Below are 27,005 nucleotides of genomic sequence, written 5' to 3'. Positions count from 1 at the left end.
GAGCTCGGGACATGATTGCCACGGGCAAAGCGAGGATAACAAGCTTGGCACATGGTCGTCGCGGGCAAGGCAACGATAACAATCTTGGGGCATGGTCACCACGGGCAAAAAGATGATACCGAGCTTCAGACATTGTCGCTAGAGTAAGGCAACGATCATAAGCTTCGTGCCTGGTTGCCACCGACAAACATATGATAACGAGACCAGGACATGGTCGTCGACACCAGGGTAACGAGACTACGACGAAACGATGATGCCTTGAGGAATGGACTGAAGAGCGTCTTGTGGAGCCTTGAGCACTTCACACCGTTGAGTATGGCATGACGGCCTGAGCACGAAGCTTGAAGGCAAGGCCATGCTCGTGGCAATTTTTGGCCTAAACTACCTACATTATTTAATATGCATAATGCTGGTATACATAACCCAATCAAATTCTTTTAAGCTACCACTGTACAATATATATGTATTTTTTGAAACCAGGACAGGACGGGCTTATGTTGAGGTTGTGGGGTTGGGCATTTTATGGTCTTGTTTGAGAGTCAATACAAACTTTGTGAAGTGTCGGATCTGCCTATTGCCGTGATACGCTTTGTTCATCAAAAAACTACACATGGCACTATTGTGAACTAACCGACCGTAACTTATTCAAAGTAGAGTCGATATATAACTCACTAAATTAAAGTGAATTGAACCATGACAAGATATTCTCACCATTACATGGTTGTATAGCTTGTATGGTTCTTCACGTCCGTCGTGTGGCGAGCGTGATGGACGATTTCCGAGCCACCAAAAGCATGATCATCCATCTCTGAACGACTGAACATGCCGAAAGCATGATCAAGGAAGCCAACATCAAACTCGTGAGAAAAAAATTTAAACAGGCGAAAAATAATAGTTTTAAATATTTATTTTTGGGTTTTGAGAAAGCACACCGGGCAGAGTGAACCACTGATCGTCCAATGAAAGCATTCCTCGCGGATCGCTGGCGTGGCGTGCTCGTCTCGGCGTGTCACATCACTCGAGGCCCCGCATAATAAATCACCCGGTCCCACCTGTAATACGCTTTGTGGGTAGGCAAACCATGTGGTCGAGCATGCATGATGCATAGCACCCACCAGCAACGTAGCTGTCACAAATTGTATTCTAGTACGTCAATATTTTTGTTGTTGTATTCTATTAGCAGTAGTACGTGTTGTAGATGGAAAGCTTTCAATTTGGCGCTACTCCTGTAGTATTTTAGTGGTACATGCGCCATGCACAAGGAAAGGGTCAAAATCTTGGCTATTTAGAAAGGGTAATTACCTGCTAAAAAGAGGGTAGATGCACAAATCAAGCCGCGATTGTAGGGACGGACGGTTGGTGGGTGCGTGTCCACCGGGTTCTCCCATCGTATATAAGCTGCCCTCGCACCCCCCACCTTGAGCCTTGGTTCCGTACCCCTGTAGTTCTTCTTCCTCCTCCCTCCAAAGCAAAGCAAGTTCTTGGTTCTCGTCCCATGCAAAGCTCTGCTCGTGGGTCTTCTCATCCGGTTGGGCATGTGTTGAGCACCACGGCGCCAGTCCATCTTTCTCGCGCCCACAACGGAGAAACCGGCCAGCCTTTGCGTCGTGCCCGGCCGGTTCCTCTCTTGTTTGCCAAGAGAAAGACGGATGGCTTGGCTGGGTTTCACCGGTACAAGGGAGGGAGAAGAATTTGGGAACAAGTTGTTTGTTGTTGAAGCACTTGTAATTTTCTGTGCTTTTTGCAGCGACGAACAAGGGACGGCTCCCTCCGATCCAACCAAACCCAACCCGCGCCCATTGGATCCATGCCGCGTCCGACCCGGCTGGAATGGACCCACCGGAATGGAACGCGCCTCGGCTGACGCCGTTCCTCTCAGCGCCCCGAGCAAAATTGCTGCGCCCCGTTCCCCCCGTTAAGCCCGCTGGCCGCCGTTCCAACCCACCGGAACGGAACGCCGTTCCTCCCAGCCCCCCCACACCGTCCCGACGGCTGGAACGCCGTTCCACCCCGCCGTTAGGGTTGCGCGGCCCTACAAATAGGCGCGCCGTACGCCCGTTCCCCCTCCCCCTCCTCCCACCCCGCCGCCGCAGCGCTCGCCCCGAGCCTGGATCCTTCGCCTCGACGGGTCTGAGATCTGGATCCCCGCCCCTCTCTCCCCCCCCAAAATTCCTCCAGTTCCTCGAATCGGTGTTCATCTGCATCTGATTTTCCGTTGGTTTGTGATCTGCAGGTGCGATTGGATCGATCCGCCGGCCTCTCTCCCCTCTCGCCACCGCCGACGAGAAGACCGTGAGGTGAGACCTTCGTCCCCCTCCCGTGATCTCCGCCGTGGTTCTACCCCGTCTGTCATATGTGCGTGCTTGATCTGCTTGGTGTTGTTTAGATCTGATCGGTACACCCCCCCTTCAACTGTTTAGATGTGGGTTTTGTTTGTATAAGGGGAGGTGAGGGGAACAAGCGTACGGCTCAGTTCCATAGCTCGTATTGTAGGTTTATATAAGGGAGGTAATCTTTGGGGTGGAATTCAGTGTTCAGAATCCTGCAGGCTTTTCTTCTATGCACAAATCTATCTGTTGATTCATGGGCTATATTTTATCCGTGGTGAGATCTGTCAGTTCCTGCTGTTTGATGTGTCATAGATAGCTTGTTGCATTTCATTTTACATGTGTCATGATTTGTAGACAGAGCTTGTAGATTAATATAATTTGTTTGTCAGCGATTGGTTACTGTTTTTGTGTGATCTTTTAGGTCTGTTCTTCTCAAAAGCATCGTACATGCCCTGTGTATATGCTTGTTTTTGAGCAATACTTGCATTTTATGTGTCCACTACTGTTGACTTTTGGCATCTTGTTTGGCTTAATCTGTTTGCCCTCTTATTTAGTCCATATTACTGTTAGTTTGTGCCAGTTCATTTCACCAGACAGGTCATTATACCTGATTTAGTTTCAGTTTAGCACTTGCGCAGCTTAGAGTTGACAAAAGATCATTCATATGTTTGTCTCAACATGCCTTCTTGTTTGCAAGTGTGAAGTAGCTTTTACTTTGACCTTGTTTTGTTACTCTAGTTTATCTATCAATTCGCCTCGCCCGTACAAAGTTTTATAGGTCGTTCCTTTTCGCTGTTCGTTGCCCTGACTTAATTTGTTCGTCCGTGATATGTACAAAGCTTTACAATAGATCGGTACACCCCCCTTCCACTGTTTAGATGTGGGTTCTGTTTGTTAAGATATATTAGTTGACCCATTAAATAGATCCAGACCATGATAGAGTACCTGTTTAACTCCTATAATTCTTTGTGATGCGGTCTGTAATTTGTTCTTAGTATTGGTACAAATGTCATTATTGTAACAGGCCCTTACCTTAAATTTGCAGGTGATGGCTTGTGGGAAACAGCTCCCACGTGGGTATGTAATCGCGACTCAATTTCTCATATTAACAGTCATCACTGCATTTGCTCAATATTGTGATTCTGCAGTCAGAGGGACCTTCCCTCAGACAGGCCTGCGCACACCCGCACAACAAGACCCATCGAGATCTGTGAAGTTACCGCTGATGGGATCGTCATGGCCTCAGAAGGTTAATTGTGCTTCATTCTTGTCTACTTTTGAAAGATGCAACTAAACTGACTTTTTTGCCTGTGTTAAATTTCAGTACCGTTCTACGAGGTCATGCCTAAGGCCTGCACCAAGCGCCAGCTGAAATGGCGCCGTCGTATACAGAAGCTGGGCACCTATGGCAACGCAACAATTGTCTATCCCCTGACAGAAATTGAGCAGGAGCTGTATGATTCATACATTTGATTTTTGTATATACCGCTGATGTTTTTTGTTGCACCTGTGTTTCTCATCTTCAGTTGGTTGATTTTCAGTCTTAATGCGATGGGAGCATTGGCCGTTCAGCAGTTTGAGGACTGAAGATTGGAAACCCACTTTTTTTGCTCAGGTTAGTTTACTGATAGAAGTGTTTAATTTGATTACCTTGTGAAGCAGCATGTGTTTGCATTTTGTATGCTATCCTTCATGTTTGGATCATCAGGGCCTGTTGTAGATCGAATGCTGTTGTCTCATTATCTGCTTTGAGTTATGATGTGCTATTTGTCATCATCTATGGAATAGAAGCTAGTGTCACAATATGCCCCTCTCTTTTTGTGAGTGGCTGAATTTAGCTGGTAGTTGTGAAGTGCTATATCTTTGTGCTCTTGAACATGGTTGCATTGTCTTTCTGAGGTCACCTAATAATTAACAACATTGCATTTCTTAATTACATCTTTTACCATTGTGAAGTACTTTAGCTGGAATCATATAGGCTTCTACATTTCCAGCTGCCAGTAAATATTGTATTTCTTTAGCTGGTAGTTGTGAAGTGCTATCTCTTTGTGCTGTTGAACATGGTTGCATTGTAGAAACTTGTCTTTCTTTAGCTGGTAGTTGTGAAGTGCTATCTCTTTGTGCTCTTGAACATGGTTGCATTATAGTAACTTGTCTTTCCAAGGTTACCTAATAATTAACTACATTGTATTTCTTAATTACATCTTTAGCTGGAATCATATAGGCTTCTACAATTCCCTGTGCTGCCAGTAAATATTGTATTTCTTTATCCTAATTGCCCTTTTTTGTACAGTTAACTGGTAAGGAGTAGATTGCAGTATCTGTTTGTTTATAAGCTCTTGTAATGTTCTGATGAATGACCTTTCATGTTTTAAATTATTCTTTTTATTTGTACAGTTAACTGTCATAACTTTTGAATGGCTTGCTGCAAATAATTATAATCCTTAATATATTTCTCTTTCCTAAAATGTATTTTGATTCACTTTTCAGGTGAAGGTTCTCGTCTCATTTTGCTAAGTCTTTGCTGCAAGTTAAATGATCTTCCATGTGCCTAGCGAACATTCCTCTTGATTTTCGAACTCCTGTTGTGGTCTGTATAACGTCCGTCACCTTATACGCTATGTGCCACTTATGCTGAGATGTTAACGACTCTATGCTATGCCACTTGTGCTGAGATGCCACTTACGCTGAGATGTTAACTACTATGCTATGCCACTTCACTCGTTTATATGTCTTGTTATCCGAATGTGATGGAACAAAATGCTTTTTGTTTATGATAAAATCGTGGTTGAAAAGTAAGTGCTTATTTCCCTTGTTTTGCTTTTTGAAGTGCTGGAGTAGTGCAGCATACTGGTAAGGAGTAGATTGCAGTAGCTGTTTGTTTATTTGAGGCTTCACTTGAGCTATCATTTTGCTTCCGTTGGAATCTCACTTTTAGTATGGTCAATGTTTGTGGTGTTGGTGGATGAATGGGTAGATATGCTGTAGTCGGTAAGCTGAATTCTCTTTCTTAGTTAGTTTTTTGAAATCAGACGATGGTCGCGCCAACTGCGTTCTGTTTCCTCGGTTTGTTGCAAACAGAATATACTTTAGGGCTACAAAATGGGGATTGAAGTGGATTAAATTCTATACAAGTCAAAACCTCACTCCATCCCCTCCAAACCTCTTAAATCCCCTCCAGGAGAGGTTTAACCGATTAAGGCTTTAGTTGCCCCATCTGTGATGTTGCTTGCTCGGTTCATCACAAACACCAAACACAGGATAGTAAGGTTGAACTGTTCGCAATCAGCAAATGCCAACGCAAACAAATGTTTTTTTAATACATTGAGATTGGAAAGCTCCACTTTCCATGCAACGGGTGAACTATTCCAAGAAACAAACAGTGATCTATCATCTTGCACACCAAATAAGAAATTAAAAATGGACTTCAACCAGAGTTAGGACCATAAACAGATTGTGTTGTACAAGATTTTGCTATGAGCCATCAACGACCTGACTTGGTGCATTAAATCTTTTATTTTGCAGGAAAAAATATATTTAAATCTGATAATTTGTTTCAACGGCTTCCTACTTCATTTTACTAATCTTATGTTTTACAATGTTAGGAAGCTTAGTGGTGGAGATACATGTCTGATGAGTTCAAAGGCCTCTTTGCCCCCTACGCCATGAGATAACTACTGTAATTCTTGCAACCTTTTGTGGTGGTTAGAGAGAAAGAACAAATCACCAGCAAAACAGGGCGTCCGCACTGGCAGAGTTCATGTTGATTTACATGCCGAAGCATGTCGAAAACAACCTGCCGCACCCATGTTGGAACCTGCGTGTGCATGTAGGATGTTTTCTGGTTTGAAGTAAAAGAACGGATGGCAGTGGTATTTTGTTCGAGCTAGTCGTGTGGAAGTCCATTTATGTTGTTACTCAGATTTGACTGAGCAAAAGCCTTTATATGCATAGCTGTTTCTGAAGCACAAAGTAAAGTGCACATAAGCAGCTTTTGAAGAAAAGAAATGCAATCTACAATGATTTCCACCGGGCAAGACATGAACGTTCCAGATATACTAGATACACAACTAATACATTTGAACAAAAAATGCAATCTACAATGATTTCCATTGGGCAAGACATGAACGTTCCAGATATACTAGATACACAACTAATACATTTGAACAAAAAATGCAATCTACAATGATTTCCACTGGGCAAGACATGAACGTTCCAGATATACTAGATACACAACTAATACATTTGAACAAAAAATGCAATGTGATCTGACGGCCAAGATACGGCTTCCCAACGCTTTATCGCTTTTGATTTATCCAATTTATTTATTTGTTACTATCCTTCACCTACCAGTAACTCTCGTATTACCAATTACTAAAATTAATGTTACCACAATCAGAGAGAACTCGTATAATTTCTCTCGCTGGATTTGATAGAGAACACGATTATCTTGTCCTGACATCATAGGACTCCTTATGTTAATTTTTTGTCTGGCACATTACAAAGTAGCATCATCTGCCCCATTTCTTAGAAATCATAGTACGACAAAGAATGGTTAATGATAGATTTTCACATGAGTAACAGGTAGACGCAAATGTCATAATCCTGGAACCTTGCAAATTATCACCTAAATCGACAATCTGTGCATTGTAAATAAGACTGCAATGGAAACAGTATTTATAGTAACCTGACCTGAAATCAAAGTTTTTAAACCAATCCATTTTTCCAAGTGGTGTATCTAAACTTAGGAAAGTTTTACGGTTGAGGAACGAATGGATCCATAGCTGTTCTTCGAGCGAAAATTATTCTGGATAGATGAGCTAGTGCCTTGTATAAAACGCTCCTTCATGAACCCTGTTATCAAAGGTGTGCGTTCATCTTAAAAGAATTTATCATCAGTACAAAAAAAAGTGCAGCACCTAAATATATAAAACGAAATATGTAAGTGGCAATCGTGTGGCAGATTGCAAAACTGCCACACGCATCCAGCACCGTCAGTTCCGGTTGCCCTCCCGATCTCCTTCCTTTCAATCATCAGTTACGGCCCCACGCGCCTTCCCGATTTATGGGCAAAAATAATGCTTGGATTGAGATTTGATCTCTGGTCTGCATCAGCACCGTCAGTTCCGGTTGCCCTCCCGATCTCCTTCCTTTCAATCATCAGTTACGGCCCCACGCGCCTTCCCGATTTATGGGCAAAAATAATGCTTGAATTGAGATTTGATCTCTGGTCTGCAGGTAATCAACGAAGAGAGCTAACCACCTTGCCTATGACACTCGTTGTTGAACAAGCTAAGGAAAATACTGTTTTTGACATGTTTTGTATTTAATATTTTAGCACCGGAAAACTTTTGCTTCACTTATCAAATCTGGCACATAAACTTTTCCCGTGGTAAATTCTCCATCACCACCATGATAAATGACGCACCACCAATATGATAACTTTTGTATACCACGTGGTACATTATGTGTAAGTAGCACGGTCATAAGCATTGAAGGCGTGATAACTTTGGTGAAAACATCGTGGTAACTTTGATCATTGGGAAGAAATTTGTTGAACCCCGGCCCCCAGTAATTTCTGTAAATAACACGATAACATTCACACCATAGACCTGATAATTTAGATACAAACATTATGGTAACTTTAACCATTGGGGAAGAAAAATGTGAAAAGATACCAGATAATTTATATGTAAATAGATGGTAATATACGCAACGCACATATGATAACTGAGGTAGAAACACCATGGTAACTTTGACCATAAGGATTTTTTTTTGAAAAAGATACTCCGGTAAATAGCACGGTACTATACATCCCTCCCCTGATATTTTTATGTGTAAATAGCATGAAAACATATGCACCGCGATAACTAAACACCATTATAAGTTTTTGACCCGTGGGGGGAATTTTTTGCTGAAACATACCCCTGATAAATTTTGTGTAAATAGCACGATATTTTAAGCACTGCGGGCTTGATAGGTTACCTAGAACCACCATGATAGCCTTTTGTCCCGGGAAAAAGTTTTTCAAAACATTCCCTATATTTTTTGTGTGAATAACATGATAATATAAGCACCGCATAACCAATAACTTACAATATAAACATGATGGTAACTTTTTACCAAAGGAAAACAAGTTGTTAAAAACATACATTCGCTTCGCGGGGCCTCTTAGATGAACACACCACATATGTGCCACGGAAAAGCCACATAATGTTTAGTGTCATGAGGGGCACACGTGCTCGTGGGTTGGCCAAGAAAAACAGCCCACTTTGACCCGCTATAGGCGTGATAAATTACGCAAAAACATCATGGTAATTTTTGACCTACGAAAAAAGTTACCGAAACAGACCCAGGTTTTTAGGTATAAGTACCATGATAATATATGAACTGTAGACCCGATAACTCATGTACAATCCCCCATGGTAACTTTGACCAGGGGCGAGGTTGCTGTACACATATCTTGATAACTTATGTGTAAGTACCATGGCATTTTACACATGGAAGACCTTATAACTTGTGTACAAATATAGTGGTAACTTTAAAAGGGGTGTAGTTGTTGAAACATAGTACCTGGTAAGTTCTATGTAAATAGCACGGTAACTTACGCAACACAGGCTTGATAACTTGCATGCGAATACCATGGTGACTTTGTCCTGAGGGGAAATCGTGGTAATTTTCTGTACTTTTTTGTAGCAACACAATTGGAAAGAAAAGGGGTCAAAACGATTAGTTTCTTTAGTTTAACCAACAAACACCTAAGGGTGAGTTGGTTGTGGTGGCGCGCTTTGGTGCCAAGGAGGTGTGGGTTCGAATCCCACATGCACAATATTTTTTTTATCATGTGATAGACGTGAAGAAATGACAGTTTCTCGGGGGTGGACGCACGAGATGTGTAGGAGAAGCAGGTTTCTCGGGCGAGCCTGTGGGGTCGAAGGAAGGGGGGTCGTGTGGTACTTTAAAGTGAAAGAAGTAGAAGTGTGGCAATTTTGCTTATATAGCACACATATACCAAATATCACAGTCTTATATAAAAAACTGAAACTGGAAAAGGCACATCACAGAGACGCTTTGTCTTTCTTTTCAGTTTTTTTTCCTAGAGAAGCCAATCAACTAAAGAACCACTTATGTGAATCACCGATTTCTTGAATTGGGTTATCAACTTACTCACAGATTTAAATACCGAGTTTCCAAATTCTCTCGAGCCTGGACTCTGCAGTAAACATGTGGGAAAATGTTGTTAAATATAATGAAGAATGTGCTACCGTCAGCATTTATATGTTGATGATCGCAGGGCAACTCAACAATATGTTGGAATAAATTTAAGAAACTTAGCCAAAAAAGGTAAGCAGAGGGTGCTTTATGGCTGACATGAACACACATTATGCAACAAAACAGAGAAAGATATCATGTGAAGTGAATCGAGAGGAAAGGTCATCTCAGTGATGGCAATGGTCTGTCCATGGAAAGCAAATGTGCAGACTCTGTTAATTTGTGCTCTCTTATGTGCGGAAATCTAAATTTTGTAAGAAAGGTCGACGTTGTATCCACCGCTGAAAGTTGCAGTGTGTCGAATCCTGCTTCGCTTACTTTTGCTATGATACCCAGTAGGTGTCCTTGTGTCTTGCTGAGTTCTAGCCATACAGGTGAGTTCTGACAGATTGTTCGTTATAGGGTTGTTCGTTATAGCGTTTTGGTGGCTTGGAAAACAAATGAAAACTCTGCTTTCGCTTGCTGTATGAGTGATTGGTTGAACCCAAGCCCCCAAAATGACTTGTATATAAATTATAAAATGAGCTGAATGGAAGGCACATAGAGTGTTTAGTCTGCTGGTTAATAGTTCTTGTCTTGTATTTCAATATCCGACCTGGTTAATTTCATAGCAGAGAGAAAAGTACATGGACTGTTTAGCCTTCTGGTTTCTAAAGTAACAGATCAGCTGTTGATTTGATCATAAAGATCGGTCATAAGACATTCATACAGCTAGCTTTCTGAATAGAAGAATGTTTGATGGGCAAATGCTCTATATATATGCATGCCGTTCAAATTCAGTTGTGGCAAACAATTTTAGGCAGTTGGTATCTATGCGTGAAACTTGTATGATGACAGTATAACAATGCTGAGATGTTATTTTCTTTTCATGCATGAGCTGTCATTTAATTAGTACGAGTATAGTCTACAAATTTGTGGCATATATAGTATTTGTTGGAGTCAACCTGTTTCATTTAGAGTATCTGTCAAATTTGTGACTTGTACTACAAAACCATACAATTCGTGTAAGACCATGCCAGCAATTCAAAGTGCAGGTTCAGAAATAATCATCAGCCATATTTTCCATAGGTAATCATCAAACTTAAGTAGCATTTAATAAAAAAGAGTTTCACTAACAATTTTATAGCTTGAAAATCACCACCTAAATTAGAAACAGAATAAAATTCTGGCTGCAGGAAGAGGCTTGGCACGCAGAAATCCAGGTGAACACATGATCTGCTTTCTATCTATGACGTTCTACTTGAGAGACAATGTCCCAATATCCATTGGACATGCTGTTAGTCATGCCATGGCGACACACATGGTCGAGAATGCCGAATTCACTGTTAGGACAGCGAAGGATCGCATCACTGAAATCCACGCCGTCGGCCTGGGCCTGGAGCTTGTGCTGCTGGAAGAGCTACTGCAGCGTGTAACGGCGGTCGCGCTGCTGCTGCTGCTGGAGGGTGCAGGTGGAAGCGGAGCTGGAGTGCTGGACCACGGAGTCCATGGCGAACTCGACGGCGTCCACATGCGGGGGCAAGCGGAGGCCGGCGCCGGCGAGCAGCGAGTGGAGCACGTCGACGGAGCCGTGGTGGAGCACAGAGCTGGCGGCGAGCAGGAGCACGCATCGAACATCTTGACGATGCGCGCGCCGGGCTGGTGGATGCTGAGCACCACGGTGCGCCCGCGCGTCTCGGCCATGGCCCGGAGCGCGCCCACGATCTTGAGCGCGGACGCACTGTCGAGGCCCGAGCACCAGCACGGCGGGGTCGCGCACGGCCTCGACGCCGATGGACAAGCGCCGGCGCTCGCCGCCGGAGAGGTCCTTGACCCTGGCATCGGCGACGTGGGGCGAGCACAAGGTCGTCGACGAGCGCGTCAACCGTGGCGCGCGCTGAAGTGGAGCGTCTCGCGCACCGTCAGCAGCGGGAAGAGGATGTCGCGCTGGGTGACGTAGCCGCAGAGTCCGCGCAGGGCTGCGGCGTCCACAGGCGAGCCATTGACGCGGAGTTCAGTAGGAGGAGAGGAGCTGGGCTCAAGGTGGGCGGAGAGGATCTCGAGCAGCGTGGACTTGCCGGCGCCGACGATGGCGAGCAGCTCGCCGGGGGCGCGCGCGTCAGCTCACGTTGCGGAGCACTAGGCTGCTGCGGCTCACCGGCGGAGGTGTAGGCGCAGCAGGGTCGCCAGCGGCGTCGAGGAGGAGGTCGACTCGTCGGGCCTGCTCCATATCTTGAGCGGTTGAGGCCGGGCAGAGACAGTGATGTGGTAGTTGATGCCCGCGGCCTCCACCTCGCACCTGCTGCTTTCTACTCCTCCGCTCTTCATTTATTCGCTCGCTAGCTCGTCGTCTTCCTGGATGGTTGCTAGCTAGTTTAGCCTAGTGAAGGGGGTGCTTCACCTGCCGGATGCATGGTGGAAGACGATGAGCTTCGTGGTTGCTAGCTTTATCGTTTGCGTTGGCTGAAGCTCAGTGAAGCGTGGATGATTGGGCTTGGGTGAGCTTAGTTTGGCTTGCTCGGTGGGTGTACATGCATGGCCATGGGAGAGTGAGCTTGGAGTGGAGTGGCACATGATGATACCATGTAGTACGTGCTGGTCTTCTTGGAAGGTGGCGGGCGCCGTTGGGGCCGACGATGGCGGGCAGAGAGGTCCTTACCCTGGTGCCCACGATGCGGGTCAGGGCGAGGTCGTCGACCGCGGCGGAGGCGTGCGCTGAAGTGGAGCTCATCGTCTCGCGCACGGTGAGGAGCGGGAAGAGAAGGTGGCGCTGCCGCTGGGTCTGGGTGACGTAGCCGTAGAGGCTGTTAGGAATAAACGGTGTGTGCGGATGTGCGTCGCGTGTGTGTGTGCACGTTCGTGTCCGTGGTCACCAGCTAGCGTAGGTGTGCGCGTGTGTTTGGGTCGAGTCTAGCCGGTTTGTGGCGATCGAGATAGCGTACAGCAGGTGTAACAGGAGGAACCTGGCGTCCAGGTCGGGCGGACGAGCAAGCCGGGCTCACGATCGATGGAAGACCGGATCGTTAGAAGGCTCCGTTAGCGCTGCGTTTCTGTTAGCTACAAACCGATCTGAGTTTGGCAGAGCGTCCAGGTTGTTGTTATACGTAGGTTGTTAGGCCAGATACGATCTGGTGTGTCCGGCTTTATATAACAGGAGAAAGAGGGCGTTTGGCGCCGTGGCGTACGTTGCCAGAAACATGCGAGTCCCTGTTTGCTTTCATCTACCTCCGTCCTTGAAAACTAGTTCAAGCTAGCTAGGGTTAGACCCAACAGGGCGTCGACAGGGGAGCCATTAACGCGGAGGTCAGCAGGAGGGGAGGAGCTCGGCGGGAGACGGCCGGAGAGGATCTCGAGCAACGCCGACGATGGCCGGGGCGAGCGTGGCACGAGGCGGCACCGGCGGAGGTGCACGAGGCGTCGAGGAGAAAACGTGAACGCCGGCTGTTTGGCATGGTCGCCCGCTCCTCGTCCTGGACCGCGCCCGCCTTGCTGCACCCCCGCATCGTCGTGCTCCTGCTCCTACGCGCCGTACCGCTCTTGTACGTCTCCGCAGGTTGCAGCGTTGCGCCGCCCCGCCCCGCTGGCACAAACAGCTGGTCCGTTGCGTCCTCTTCTCTTCTCTTCTCTTCTCTTCTCTTCTCTTCTTCAGAGGACAGCGACAGCGAGGGGGAGCGGCGCGGTTCGACCAGGTCAGGTGCGACTGACGATTTTGAAAAGAAAAAAAAACCGTGCTTCACTGCATATTGAAGCAGCTGTGATCCGAGTTGACCTTCTCTTTTGTTTATTATTAAGGATAGTTTACCAGTACGATTGTTCAGAGTTCAAAATGTGCCATGGGTGCACAGGTTCATCCAGTTATGTATGGTTTCCTCTCACTTCTCTTTATTAGAAGATTATAGAGGCTCAACTAGGAGAGGGGCCCAGACGTGCCACTCTCGACATACTTGATGTACTCCCTTCATTTCTAAATATAAGTCTTTTTTAGACATTTCAAATGGACTATAACATAAGGAGAATGCTTGTAGATATATTTTAGAGTATAGATTCACTCATTTTGCTTCGTATGTAGTCACTTCTTGTAATATCTAAAAAGACTTGTATTTGGCGGAGGGAGTACAATATCGGAAGCAACATGTACCTCATCCTAGGATGTTGCAGCATTTGTAATCATAGAAATAACATCATATTTGATGGAGACACTATTGGTAATGAACTTGTTTCATGCTATTCAAGCTATTGTTTGATGTAGACGACAGAACCTTATCTTTTGATGTACAGAAATAAAATGATGATTTGAAGCTTATTTTTCATTGCTACGGACTGTTCTGCTTCAATGGGAGCTGCTCCCGATTTGCATTTTCATTGTAAATACACTTAGCTTACCAAAACAAGGCATGCTTATTCATGTTCCTTCTTTTGGAACAATTGACGACACATTAGCCAACATGTCACTTAAATTTATGCGAATAATAGTTCAGTATTCATCATCCTTCCATCATCATAAAATAAGAATACAGTTCATAAGGTCAAAACAAAATTAGAAGAACTCTTAGGGGTTGTTTGGATAGCGAGGATTAGTGGTGGGGTTGTAGAAAACAAGTTTTTAGCTCATTTTATGAATAACGTGTTTACAGGAATCTTTGTTTGGGTAGAGAATTAATAAACTAAGGTCCTTAAGAGTTTTTTGTTTGGATAACAAACATTAGCTTTATCCTACCTCGTCCATGACCTTCATCCTTGCTTTCCCATTGACGAGACATACAAGCTCGACAACATGCCGTACGAATCCCATGCTGCTGCCGTACTTCGTTCCGGCCTCCATGACTCTGCATGCGGCCTCCTGCTCGCACTTCCCATGGTCTCCGAGGTAGTCGCCCCAGGCTAATTCTCGCATCCCCTCCGACCTCCACTGACTCCGCGCGCGGCAGACGGCGAGGGCATCCGTTGGCCCCTGGGTGGTCGCCCCCCTGCACTGACTCTTCCTCAGGTTGCTTCTCGCTTCCCCTCAACCTCCGTTGATTCCACACTCGGCCGCAGGCGAGGGCATCTGCTGGTTCCCGAGGTCGTCGTCCGGTCGTCCCCACGCACTGACTCTGCCGTCAGCTGCTTCTCGCGTCCCCTCCGGCCTGCACGACTCCACACACAGCCGCCGGCGAGCGATTGCTCTGCTCCCCGAGGTCGTCGGACCAACCGCCTCGTCGCGTCCCCTCCATCTTGCACGACCCGGCGTGCAGCTGCCGGCAAACACTTGCTCTGCTCTCAGTTGGGATCCAGTTTATGTAAATCTCATTTATGAAAAAACGACTATTAGTCGTTTTTCTATATACCTGAAATCTGGGTTTTTGGAAAGCCAAGTTTTCTATATTCACGGATTGGTTAGAGTTGCCAAACAAGATTTTAGTTTGTTACACCGTTTCCCTGGTTTGTGGAGATCCGGTTTTGCATATACTGCCTATCCAAACAACACCTTAACAAAAGTAACCAACACTTCCAACAATGTTAAATCAAGGAGTTGAGGTGTTGGAAATCAGCTTGTCCTCACTATATGATTCTTTTTTCCTCTTCTCCTCATCCATCTCCATTGAGGAGTAACTAACACTTCCAACAGCTTCAATGTTAAATCAGCAACTTGTGTCAAACCGTGAGCACTCCGGGTACAGAATTTTTGCTTGATGATCATCCCTTACCATCTTGTTGGAGTGAATTATGGCAAAGGACTCAATCCCCACAGTTATTCTCTTCTTCAATGAAATCCTCTGCCTTTTAGTCCAGGGGAACCTGACCTGCTTTTCGTCTTTGCAGTTAGCACACAACAACCTACTATACAGGAACACATCCTCTAGATTCACGGCCGCTGCCATAACACGTCTGACATAATTCACAAAGTAATCTTCAGATTCAAAGCCACAGATGACAAGTGTAACCAAACTGCGGTGTTGGAAATCAGCTGTGGCCGAGTCCCACTCTACACCCTTGTCCTCACTATATAATTTTTTTTTCCTCTTCTCATCCATCTCCATTGAACACGCATGATCCCATACCTGCATGACATAAAAACAACAAAGATGAAAATAAATTCAATAGAGCAGACATTTGTACTCATATTAAGCCCATGTAGCAAAAAGAGATGTATAGGTAAGCACATACTGTGATGTATAGATCCTTCAGTAAGGGTGCAGCTTCAAGAATAAACATTGTCCAGGTGAGATCATACCCTTCAGGAAGATTAACCAGATTCACAAATCTTAGCTGGCAAAAGACAGATGCCAGACTTTGAGTTGGACATTCTGGCTGAACCCAAATCTGCAAGGAATAAAAACGCATGATGAGATGAGCAGAGTAAGTGAAGTACGGCTCACAAAGCTACAATCTCGACTTACCTTTTCGGATCTAAATCCCAACTTCAGATTTTGTACAGAGGTACTGCTAAGAAACTCACTTAACTTGAACATTTTGTTGAAACTAAGGGCAACGTTTGTGAGGCTTACAGACGTGAGCAATGGGACATGACCAATAAATAGTGGATCATCAAAATCTATCCAACCATCAAAGACCAACAGTGTGAGTTGAGGGAGCCAGCTCAGCTTAACATGTGTGAGACGACACTGGGTGATACAAAGCTCATTGAGATGAGCATGTTCAACTTGGAGTGTGCTGTGTTCACCAGAGTCACAATTGTACAAGTGCAGATGCTTCAACCGCTTGCAGGAGACTAGGATGCTGGATATGTCCGATTCACCAAATCTCAAATTCTGTAGTTCAAGGCTAGTGAGACCAACAAATGCATTTGAACAAGCATCAAAGAACACCATGAATTTTCTCCCACAGGTTACAAGTTCATCATTGTCTATTTCAGCAATGTCATCCGTCCCTGTCCTAACACTGAATTTGGCAACCTCAACCAAGTGCGTCGCCATGGCATGACCAACAGCACGTCCGATGGATAGGGGGGCATCATCTCTCAAGTAGAATGTCGTAGATAGTAGGCGGATGGTGTGTTCACCTGGATTTCTGCGTGCCAGTATGCTCTCTGTCGCTTGGACCACAGCCGCATTGGTCCGGACCAATTCATCAACAGAGACGTTGCTGTGTAACACACCCTCGGGGAGGAAGTCCTGCACGCTTATTATAAGCCGAGACAGCTTGCCGCAAAGCTGACCCCACCGTCTGGCCAGGATGCTGGTTCTTGCAGCCTCAGGGACATTGAGTCGGTCAAGAATGTTGACCAGAATGTCGTCAGGCAATGCGCTGAGCATATCATCTCTACTGCCTTTCTGCATTTGGCATGGAAACAAATAAGAGTTAATTTCACAAGTCGCAAATATTCTCAGATATGCAATTACAATCACAAAGACATAACTTTGATTTAGTATAAATATTACAAACTTGGCATATTTTTCTTGCAATATTAAAAAAGCAACTTTTATACAATCGCAAAGTTGCAAGTTTCTTAGAATAACAGGATGCTCCATTGCATAATTTTTAACTCCCACTAAAGGGTTCTCTCTGAAAACAAAATATCTTATGTAAAGGAAGGGCAATTCCAATGTAGTACAAGCCACACAGACTTGCATATTTTTTGGCACGCAAAAATTGCAATTATCAAATTTTGATTCAGTTTCGAAGATGTTAAATTTTATACAATTGCAGAGATGCGATTTGATGTAGTCCAAGAGCAAAAAAAAAAAACTACTCCCTGTAATAAGACTTCAAATAGATGCAATTTGGAGTACAATTTTTAGACAGAAGACCGAGAGGAGAAGAGGACAGTGAACTCACCCCCATGGCTCCTGCGTAGATCCGTCGAGGCCCGAGAAGAATTGGTCACCGTGAATTGGCTCACGAGTTGCCGTCTCCTCCGAAGATTGGCTGCGAGAAGCGCGGTGTCCGCCCGGCCAGATATGTATATATCTGCTGGGTTGCCGCCACCAATGGAGACTCGGAGACTGAATTCGAAAGAGGGCCTGTTTCTGATTGTAATCCGGAAAGGACTGCTTTGATTCCGGATTAGCCACTAAAGAAGGGAGCTGCTTCGATTGCGGACTGCGGCTCGGAGAGGAGCCGCTTGATTGCTTCGATTGCCGGTCGCAGCTCGGAAAGAGCCGCTTGATTGCGGACCGCCGCTCCCAAAAGAGCTGCTGCTCTTGCTGATTCGATTGGGGGCTGCAGCTCCCAAAGGGGGAGCTGCTTATTTGGTCGCCTGTTCGCAAGCAGCAGTGGATCCTCATTCGAGGCATCCGACGGCGATTGCGACGGCGAGAGGGGGGAGATCGGCGCAGGGCAGGCGGTGGCGCATAACTGACACCCGATCCCCTTTGCTCTCTGGTGGAACCCTAGTTTTTTTTCTTTTTCTTTTGACAAGATGGTGGAACCCTAGGTGGGAGGGGGCGGCGTGGAAAGGAGGATCGCCATTTATATACTGCGGCCTGCGATGGAGGAATGATGGGCTAAGGCCCATTGTTCCTGACGTGAGGCCGAGCTGGGCCGAGCGGTGGATGGCGGTGGGGGAGATGAGTAGTCCAGTCCAATGTTACTGACTTTGTATGTGTATGTAAAAGCTCATAGATTAGCCAGATTTGCTCTTAAATGTGAACGTTATCCCACTCTATGTGGTCTTTAATCAATAAAGATTAGGCCTTACCCCCAAAAAAATGCATCACACTTTGTTGATGCCAGCTTTTTGGCTGATTCTAATGAAGGTGCAACTGGGCCGATTCTAATCTACTCCTCCGTTCCTAAATATTTGTCTTTCTAGAGGTTTCAACAAGTGACTACATACGGAGCAAAATGAGTGAATCTACACTTTAAAATATGTCTATATACATCCGTATGTGGTAACCATTTGAAATCTCTAAAAAGACAAATATTTAGGAACAGAGGGAGTAATTGCGAGTATTAATAAAAAGAATCCTCATCTTACCCGCCTGAGATCAGAGAATCCATTGCATTCCGTAGAGTTGCATAGTGCGTAGCCATTCACTTTCATCTGCACACACAATCCAAGACTCAGAAATAGAGCTGAAATATTATTTCAGCATCATTGGAAAACAACGGTTCCTAAAATTCTGAATTCATCCAGGGCAGGAACTAGTTTAGCATGCCCACTCCATAAACAAGAAACAACATAGTAGTATTTAAACATATCAACAGCCTGTCACTGCCTAAGAGACAAATGACCACAGACAGAAAGGTTCGCTCGCAATTAATGCAAGAACAGCTAATTGGAAAGCAATAGTCATATTTCTAATCCTCCAAGCTACCATCAAATAAAGTTGACTACATATTTGATCCCTCACTTAACCAAAATTGTAAAAATATACAAGTTCTTTATTTATCAAGGAAATGGTTTCCTTGGGGCAAAATGCTGACTTACCAGAAGAATGATCGATCCACAAACTTCCTTGCTTGATCCTGCAAAAGAATATCATGTAGCTGACAGAGATCAAGAGGTATTACACTAGGAAAACTAAATTAGATCATAAACAGTGCTCACAGAAGTGGGAAGATTAGCAGTGTGAGAGTGCCCATCTCCTGATATCATTTCAACAGCTATTTGATGGCCATCTGGTGATTCAGACTCAAGAAGGCAAATTATGTAGTGGGATTGATCAACTATACCTGCCATGTGTGAAGTTTTAGAACAAGAGTTAGAACTAAGAGCATAATAAGATTATTATGCGTGCACAAGAAGAAACAAACCCACCTCTACAGAAATACTGCACGGTGAAAAACAAGTCTTCTAATGTTTCGACTATTTTTTGCATCCTCCTAGTCGAATAGCCTGTTCAAGGCCACTGTCACTATCTTCAGTCTCACAAGTCTAGCCACTGACACTATCTTCAAGGCCGCTGCCGAATCCCACTTTACAAAAATCAAACTTTACATCTTACCTAAGTCATCACCTAAACCACGTTCCTCCTACTCCGGCATGTGCACTACTCCGCACGAGCTTCACATTCTCCTCCGTGCGGCGGGAGCTGTTCATCAGGTCATCAGCGCTAATCTACCTCCTCCAATGAGTTTAGTTTGCAGACGCAAAATAAAGGTCATTCTCCTACTCTTCTAAAACTTGAAGTCCATCTTCTTGCTCTTCTTCTTCCAAGAAAACCGCGACGGCCAGCTCCCTTCCCTGCCGATCTCCCCCCTCCTCTTCCTCTTGCCCGCACCTCTCTCCCTCCTCCCATAACTCCCTGCACCTGTCAACCGAAACACATAGGTAGGTAACCAAAACATGTCGCACCATGCATAATATCCCTGCACTCTGCAGCAGAAAATGGCCGGTGAGACGGTCTTACTTTGCCACCAGAGTGTCGTGCACGGCGTCAAGCTGGTCCAGGTAGATGGTGACGTCCACTCTCTCCAGCCCCTGGTTCTTAAGCAGCAAAGACTCAATATCAGGCAAGGAACATGTTTAAATAACACGTGACAACAACTACACTGCACGTTTATCGTTTATCTTGTGCTCCCACCAGCACGTACCTGTGATTAACGCGAGAATGCGCATGCGGCAGCTTGTGAGTTGTGACTTTATGGCTGACAAGCTAAGCGTGAATCGAGGGAGGCGGCAGTGTACAGTGCCCCCGGCAGAGGCGGTCCTTTCTTCCTTCTGTTCAAGAACCTACAGAGGGAGGAAAGAGCAAACTGACGGCTATCAGCACCGACTAGCAAACTTAACAGGGAGCACTATGTTAATTACCAACAACTTGATGATCAATAGCACTTTTCTTTCTTGGACACAGAGAGCACATTACATCACCTGGTATAATGGCCTTTCTGCCTGGTTATTATCTGCTTCCTTCATCGATGGCTTCCGAAGGTCAATGACATCAGGTGTTTCCACGCCAGCTGGAGTGCTGTCACAGTAACAAGGACAAGTGAATACCTAGTATCTACTGCACTATTAAATTGGAAAATAAAATGGCAACTGACAGTAGAAGAACACACGTATAGATAATTACCTTAAGATGGTGTCAACAGAGTGAATGCCTTCTACCATTTCCCCATCTTCCAGCTCCTCCTCCTCTTCTTCCTTTTGCCTATGCCTTCCACTATTTCCCCAACTTCCAGTCCACCCCCCCCCCCCCCCCCCCCCCCCCCCCCCTCCTCTTCTTGCCAAAATACCTTGTACTATTTCCCATCTTCCGGCTCCTCTTCTTCCTCTTGCTGAGTAGCTTCTTCTATTTCCCCGTCTTCCTCCAGTTCCTCCTCCTCTTCTACGTCTTCCCGAATAGCTTCTTCTATTTAACCATCTTCCAGTTCATCCTCCTCATCTTCCTCTTCCTGAGTGCCTTCTTCTTCTTCTATTTCCCCATCTTCCAGTACCTCTTCCTCTTTTAGAATGCTTTTTTCTATTTTCCCATCTTCCGGCTTCGTCCAATTCCTCTCCCTACATAATTGCAGAAAGCAAATGTTAGTTCTGCTCAAGAGAAACCATACTGCAATGCGACTAACTTAATTTACAAGGTTCATCGTGATGCAGGAATCCAAAAACATTTTCATATACTGGGTTGGGTGCCTATGCGGTTGGGAAGAAACGATAGCAGGTTTACAAAGGAAATGTAGCAATTATTAGATGGTGTAAAACGAAACTTTTTAATAGGTAAGTTACCTGTCACTTGGAGGCTTTCCCAATTCCCCAGGTCCATCACCAATACTGCCGCCTGATGACACGGTTTATCTTGAGCTGCCACCAGCACGTACCTGCAAAGTGAGGCCATGCGGCGTGTGACTTTTATGGTTGACAAACTATATGGGAATCGAGGGAGAACTACGCGATAGGTTTGGCTAGGGAAGCATATGGGTGGCTCGACGCGAACAGCGCCCGTGGGGTGATCATTTCTTCTTTGTGTTCAAGAACTTTCAGAGGGAAGAAACAGCGTGTTGATGATTAACAGCAATGACTAGCCAAGCCAAGCGGTGCCATAACAGAATGATTTGTCAACCATCAAGACATTGATGATTAACACCACTTTGCTTTCTCGTACACAGAGAGCAGTTTACTAACCTGGCTGGTTATCTGGATCCTTCCTCTGCAGCTTTGAAGGTCGATAACATCAGGTGTTTCCACAGCAGCTGGAGTACTGTTACAGCAACAACGAAAATTAGAAACTAAGTGTCTACTGCACTATTTAATTGATATAAGAAAACTGGTAGCTGGAACTTAAAATAACTGGCAACAAAAGAACAGGAGTATAGAGAATTACCTTGAGATGGTGTCAACAGACCGAATGCCTTCTTCTATTTCCGAGTATTTGACAAAAAACTACCACATTAGGGGTTACCGTCCCACAGAACTACCACATTCAAAAAAGTGACTGATAACTACCAAAAATTTCTAATTTTGTGACTAAAAACTACCACTTTTGAAAAATGGTCAGTTTAGACGATTTAAGCACGTTTATGACATGCGGGACCCACCTGTCAGGGCTGATGTGGCGGCAAAGTCAACTCCATTTATTTTGACCGTTAAGCTGACCATTATGACAGGTGGGGCCCATACATCGGTCCCTTTAAAAAAATAAAAACAACCAGGTCCCTATAACTTTTAAAAAAGCAATCAGATCCTTGCAAGTTTTATAAAAAAGCAATCAAGTCCTTTTCAGTTTTTTAGTAAAAGCAATCGGGTCCCTGCGGACGAGCTCGTCGCCGGAGCCGGCTGTCGGTGTCGCGAGCTACTGCTCGATGGTAGATGCGGGCCTGGCCGACCGCCGAGCGTGGCCGTGTGTGGGCTGCAGGGGGCGGTGCGGCACTGGGAGGAGGAGGCGGGGCGAGTCGTGAGCGCGGGTCGGGGAGGGTTCGCACGGCGGCGGCAGAGGCGGGAGCCAAGCAGCAGCGGGGCTGCGGCGGGGCACGCAGGCCGGCGGGCAGCGCGGGCAGTTTGCGGTGGCCGGGCCGGCAAGCCGCAATGGCAGCAAGCCAGCAGGGGGCGCGGGGCAGGAGCTCCGCGGCAGCAAGCAGGGGAGGCCAAGGGCTCGCCGGCGCGGGAAGCAGAGGGCAACAGCAGGGACAACGGCGGTAGCGGCGGCGCCTAGGAGCAGGAGAGCAGCCGTAGGGCCGCGGCCACAGCGGCGAGACGAACGGCAGCGACTAGCTTCGGCAGCGAGATAGAGAGAGGAAGAAGAAGAATGACGTGTGGGCCCACCTGTCATAACGGTCAGCTCAATGGTCAAAATGAACGGAGTTGACTTTGCCGCCACGTCAGCCTTGACAGATGGGTCCCGCATGTCATAAACGTGCTCAAATCGTCTAAACTGACCATTTTTCAAAAGTGGTAGTTTTTAGTCACAAAATTAAAATTTTTTGGTAGTTATCAGTCACTTTTTTGAATGTGGTAGTTCTGTGGGATGGCAACCCCTAATGTGGTAGTTTTTTGTCAAATACTCTCTATTTCCGCATGAATAATTAGTTCCTCCTCTTCTTCCTCTTCATCCTCTTCGTCGTCTGAATCTACCCAGTGTTTGCTGCGACTGAGAGGTTCTTCCTAGATAATCGCAGAAAGCAAATGTTAGTGCTGCTCACGAAAACCACAATACACTGCAACTAACTTTATTGACAAGATTTGACTTGCTGCAGGAATCCAAAAAACATGTTCATATACTGGGATATGGTACAAAGAAATAATAGATTAATAGCAGGTTTGGTTTAGGTAAGGTACCATCCTCAAAACTACCTCCAGGAGAGATCGGGGCATTTAAACCTGGGATCTTCAGATAAGGATAAAAGGGTGGAGGACCGACGAACTGGCAAAATGAAGCGGGGTCAACTGGCTAATGATGAAAGCATTGCCAATAAGAAAACCTGATGAACATAGGTTAGTTAATACATACCTGCATCCTGGTAAGCCATGGGGGCAGGGCACCATCAGGCATACCAAGAGCTTTCTTAAGCTCCTGGGACAGCATACCTGGTTTCATTATCTTAAGCTTCAGCTGTAGAATGTGCAAGTAGAACTTAGCATCAGACCCATAAATGGACTCATGGATGGTCTCTGCCTTTTTTGCTGTGTAAATATTGTAGAGTACGTACCTCAAACTCTTTCCCTTCATAATGCAGATCACCATGACTAGTCAACTTGGGTTTTGTTGATATTTGAAGAATGCATCATGAAAAACCTGTGGAAAACAAAACATTATTAGCCTTGAATGACAACCATGGTACAAACTGATAACTGGGCAGATATAATATATTAAAGTTACATCAAATATCAATTACACACCAGAACTAGCATTATTAGTTGTGTAAGTTCCCTAAACATTAGAATGGCACTCAGGAAGTTACTCTCATGGGTTCATATTTGCAGATAACTCAGGGAGAATTTAGGTTTGCATCAAAAAGAGGGCCTAAAATACAAACACAGCAAGAAAACTAGAGAGGGCACTAAAAAGTAGCAATATATGTACTCATGGTTGTATGGAAGAAAGCAGAGGAAGCAAGACCCACAATCTGCTTCATATAGCTTTGGCAACATAACTAAACTAATATGATATGCAGGTGGAGATGTTGACCTGATAATCCATATTCATATTCCCCATCTTGGGCTGCATACGGTCGCGCTGCTTCTGTTCCAATGTCTTGCTGTTCTCATTCTCAATGTATGCTTGCATAAACATTTATCAATTAGGCTTTCCTTTTTGTGCAGGAAAGTTTATGAAATTTATCAGCTTGCGAATATAACACTAGATTTACCAGCCAGTGAACCAATAAACCCAAATAGTAGCTTCATTGACACCAACATAAACAGGTCATGTATGTTCCTCAGCTCCAAGAAAGTATGTTACCTGTCTTATTTTTTCAATTCCAGTTGCAGCAATGAAGTCAGGAAGCTGGAACGGTTGTTTTTCAATATCCATCTTTCCCTGAAAACGAATATAATGCATAAATCCAAACATATGAACAGAGCAATATGTTAAAATATGGCAGTGCCAGATGCTATCTTGAGTTTAGAATTTTTTTTAGTCTTCAAGGAAAAGATAACAGTTCAAGAAGTGCGATCTGATTCTAATGCATGGAATATCAAAAGCCATGGACTCTAGTTGGACTCTAATTTGTACAGCAGAACAGGCATCAAATGATACACAGTAGATTCACTATCCTATATACCCCTGCCAAAAAAAAAAACTATCCTATATACACTACAGAAACCATTCAAGTAGCGCAACACCATTTTCAGCTTCCTCGATTGTAACAGCAGTCTCTGCAAGAATTAAACATCCATATAAGAAGGGTGAAACATGTTGGACATTATGGGCATGTTTGGTTTGTTGCCCCAAATAGCCAAGCCACAATTTTTTGTAAAGCATAATCAAGAGTTCAATATGTCTCCAAAATGACAGTAAAGTTGAGATAATTGGAGTACAGACAATGACAACTCTAGTTGTTGCTGTGGCAAATGTGTCCCACATGTCATATATTAGTACTTTCCATCAAAATATAGTTAATGTAGGTCTTGGTTTACTGATTAAATCACAAGGTATATAGCTGTTCAAACGGATCGCAAATTGGATTGACATTTCAGAAGAATTAATGTTTAAAGTATGTTACTCAAATAAATAACTATTTAGTACAGCCAGCTATCTCTAGCCATGTCAGCAAACGGGGGCCTCAAATAAATAACTAATCAGTATAGCCAACTATCTCTATCCATGTCAGCAAAAAGGGCACAAGCAACAGGCGTGCCAATGAGTTGAGTTTTCCTACTTTGCACCAACAAAAGCCTTGGCACAACCAAAATATTGCAAAGCACACTAAATATTGGAATTAGGCCAAGCGACCAAATCTTAGGGACTCCCTGGCTGACTTGGAAGAAAATGCAACCATCTTCTGCATACCGACTTACCGAGCAACTAATTTGTTACCATACTAAAAAAATAGATGTTTCAAAACTCACCAACCTGCAAGAAATTCCGTTCCTGGCACCAGTGTCTTGGAACAGGGACGGTGTTCCAGTAGGACTTCGGATAAACCAGCAACTTCAGATCTAGCAAGGGAAACAAACAACAAGGCACATGTGAGATGATGCATCCATGTAAACATGCCATATGGATATCCAACAGCATCAATATGTCCAACAGCGTGGCAGTTCGACAAGTTTAGACATTGCACTGTTATGCACGAGTGATCCACGAGGAAAAGCACCTCAACAAGATCAGGCTTGTCGCACATCTGCTTCACCTCTGCAATCTTCATCCTCCGCAACTGCATCTGACCCCTTTCTTCTTCGTGGCATTTGGGGTGCGCCTGCATTCTCCTTCTCCTCGCCCTACCAGCAACAAAAGTTTAGTCCTTCAAGTCCCGATTCCAGTTCAACCAGAAAGCACATTTGCTGTTACCACGCACCAAACCCTCACGCCCAAATTAAATCACCGAAACCCCTTCATAAACCCTACACTATTTCTTAGAAATGAGCAAAAAGGGAGGAGGAAGACTGGGATACCTCGGCGGGAGGAGAGGAGGACCCGGAAACCGCGGGAGGTGCGGCGGCGGGGGCTCCTTGAAGCCGAATTTCTCGAAGACGGCAGCGGAGGGCGGAGGCGCCGAGGAGGGGGGGTCGCCGGCGTCGAGGCCGGGCTTCTCCGGCACGTACTCCGCCCCCATCTGCGGGAAACACAGGCGTTAGGCGCGGTCCAAGCAGACTATGGAGTGGCGGAGCCGGAACTGGCCTGGGGGCAGGGTCGGGGCCGGGGCTCTCCTTGGAGCCCTCGCCCGCCGCGGCATTGGCACCCGCGGCCCTGCTCTTCCCGGCCCTTCCGCGGCAGCGGCGGAGTTGGCGGCCGCTCCCGGCGTCCCTCGGCTTGGGGCGCGCGGCATCGGCCGCCGCGGCGACGGTGACGGCGGTGGCTGTTTGCTGTCGACGTCGGCAGAAGCAAGGCGACGAGAGCGAGAGGAGAGACGGCCTTTGCCAGTGGGCGCGACGAGTTGAGCTATGTGCCGCCCGCTGCACGAGTTGAGCCGGCCCGATAACCGCGGGCCATCTGACGTCATGTTCTTTTTGGTTTCTCTTCCTTTTTTACTAACATTTTCCCCCCTTTTTTGTTTTCTATTGCAAAATGTATATTTACAAATATTCTAAGTAGATATATTACAAAAATACTTCACATAAAATATTGAAAAATGTTAATCATCTGTACAAAAATGTTTGTGACGTTTTAAAAATGTGACATTGTTAAAAAACATGTACATGACATTTTAAGAAATGTTTATATCATGTACCAAAAATGTTTGCATAATTCAAAACCATGTTTTGAACATTCCAAAAAAATCACAACTTTCAAAATTGTATTTGTGACATTAAAAAAACTGTATGCAATATAAAAAATTGTGTTCAAATGTTACAAAATGTTTCATCCCATTAAAAAAATATACATGATATTTTAAGGAAAAATTCTACCGTGTCCAAAAAAGTTCATGACTTTTCTAAAAAAATGT

General features: G+C 45.1%; 2 protein-coding genes and 2 pseudogenes across 4 annotated transcripts; 2 read left to right on the top strand and 2 right to left on the bottom strand.

Moving 5' to 3' along the window:
* Nucleotides 1-1,423: 1,423 nt before the first annotated feature.
* On the top strand, nucleotides 1,424-6,205 carry LOC125515580. Of its 3 annotated transcripts, XM_048681076.1 has the most exons (7): nucleotides 1,424-2,128; nucleotides 2,234-2,297; nucleotides 3,376-3,407; nucleotides 3,479-3,579; nucleotides 3,655-3,784; nucleotides 3,872-3,945; nucleotides 4,821-5,129. In XM_048681076.1, exons 3-6 carry the CDS (start codon nucleotides 3,379-3,381, stop codon nucleotides 3,915-3,917), a joined length of 306 nt encoding a protein of 101 aa, XP_048537033.1. In that variant the 5' UTR covers nucleotides 1,424-2,128; nucleotides 2,234-2,297; nucleotides 3,376-3,378; the 3' UTR covers nucleotides 3,918-3,945; nucleotides 4,821-5,129. The 3 variants fall into 3 exon arrangements, with proteins under 3 accessions (XP_048537033.1, XP_048537032.1, XP_048537031.1); XM_048681075.1 differs by lacking the exons at nucleotides 1,424-2,128; nucleotides 2,234-2,297; nucleotides 4,821-5,129 and adding exons at nucleotides 2,304-2,604; nucleotides 5,936-6,205; XM_048681074.1 differs by lacking the exons at nucleotides 1,424-2,128; nucleotides 2,234-2,297 and adding an exon at nucleotides 2,304-2,604.
* A 4,625-nt stretch (nucleotides 6,206-10,830) lies between these two features.
* Nucleotides 10,831-11,951, top strand: LOC125517082 (annotated as a pseudogene).
* A 3,098-nt stretch (nucleotides 11,952-15,049) lies between these two features.
* On the bottom strand, nucleotides 15,050-18,414 carry LOC125515578 (F-box/FBD/LRR-repeat protein At3g52680-like). The gene is made up of 4 exons (XM_048681073.1): nucleotides 17,361-18,414; nucleotides 15,962-16,855; nucleotides 15,729-15,884; nucleotides 15,050-15,622 (listed from the first exon to the last, which is right to left on the bottom strand). Exons 1-4 carry the CDS (start codon nucleotides 17,364-17,366, stop codon nucleotides 15,203-15,205), a joined length of 1,476 nt encoding a protein of 491 aa, XP_048537030.1. The 5' UTR covers nucleotides 17,367-18,414; the 3' UTR covers nucleotides 15,050-15,202.
* Nucleotides 18,415-19,342: 928 nt separating this feature from the next.
* On the bottom strand, nucleotides 19,343-26,174 carry LOC125515579 (annotated as a pseudogene).
* Between the last annotated feature and the right edge of the window lie 831 nt (nucleotides 26,175-27,005).

This window comes from Triticum urartu, chromosome 6 (assembly GCF_003073215.2).
Source record: "Triticum urartu cultivar G1812 chromosome 6, Tu2.1, whole genome shotgun sequence".
Taxonomy (NCBI): Eukaryota; Viridiplantae; Streptophyta; class Magnoliopsida; order Poales; family Poaceae; genus Triticum; species Triticum urartu.
Note: the sequence above shows the minus strand (reverse complement) of the source record. Positions and strands in the feature narration are given on the sequence as shown.

Coding starts and splice junctions, on each gene's coding strand:
- LOC125515578 (XM_048681073.1), bottom strand. Junction 15,885..15,961: donor TGGGATTTAGATCCGAAAAG/GTAAGTCGAGAT, acceptor TATTCCTTGCAG/ATTTGGGTTCAGCCAGAATG. Junction 15,623..15,728: donor TGAAGGATCTATACATCACA/GTATGTGCTTAC, acceptor TATGTCATGCAG/GTATGGGATCATGCGTGTTC.
- LOC125515580 (XM_048681075.1), top strand. CDS start 2,584: ATGGGCTATATTTTATCCGTG. Junction 2,605..3,375: donor TGGGCTATATTTTATCCGTG/GTGAGATCTGTC, acceptor TTAAATTTGCAG/GTGATGGCTTGTGGGAAACA. Junction 3,580..3,654: donor GATCGTCATGGCCTCAGAAG/GTTAATTGTGCT, acceptor GTTAAATTTCAG/TACCGTTCTACGAGGTCATG.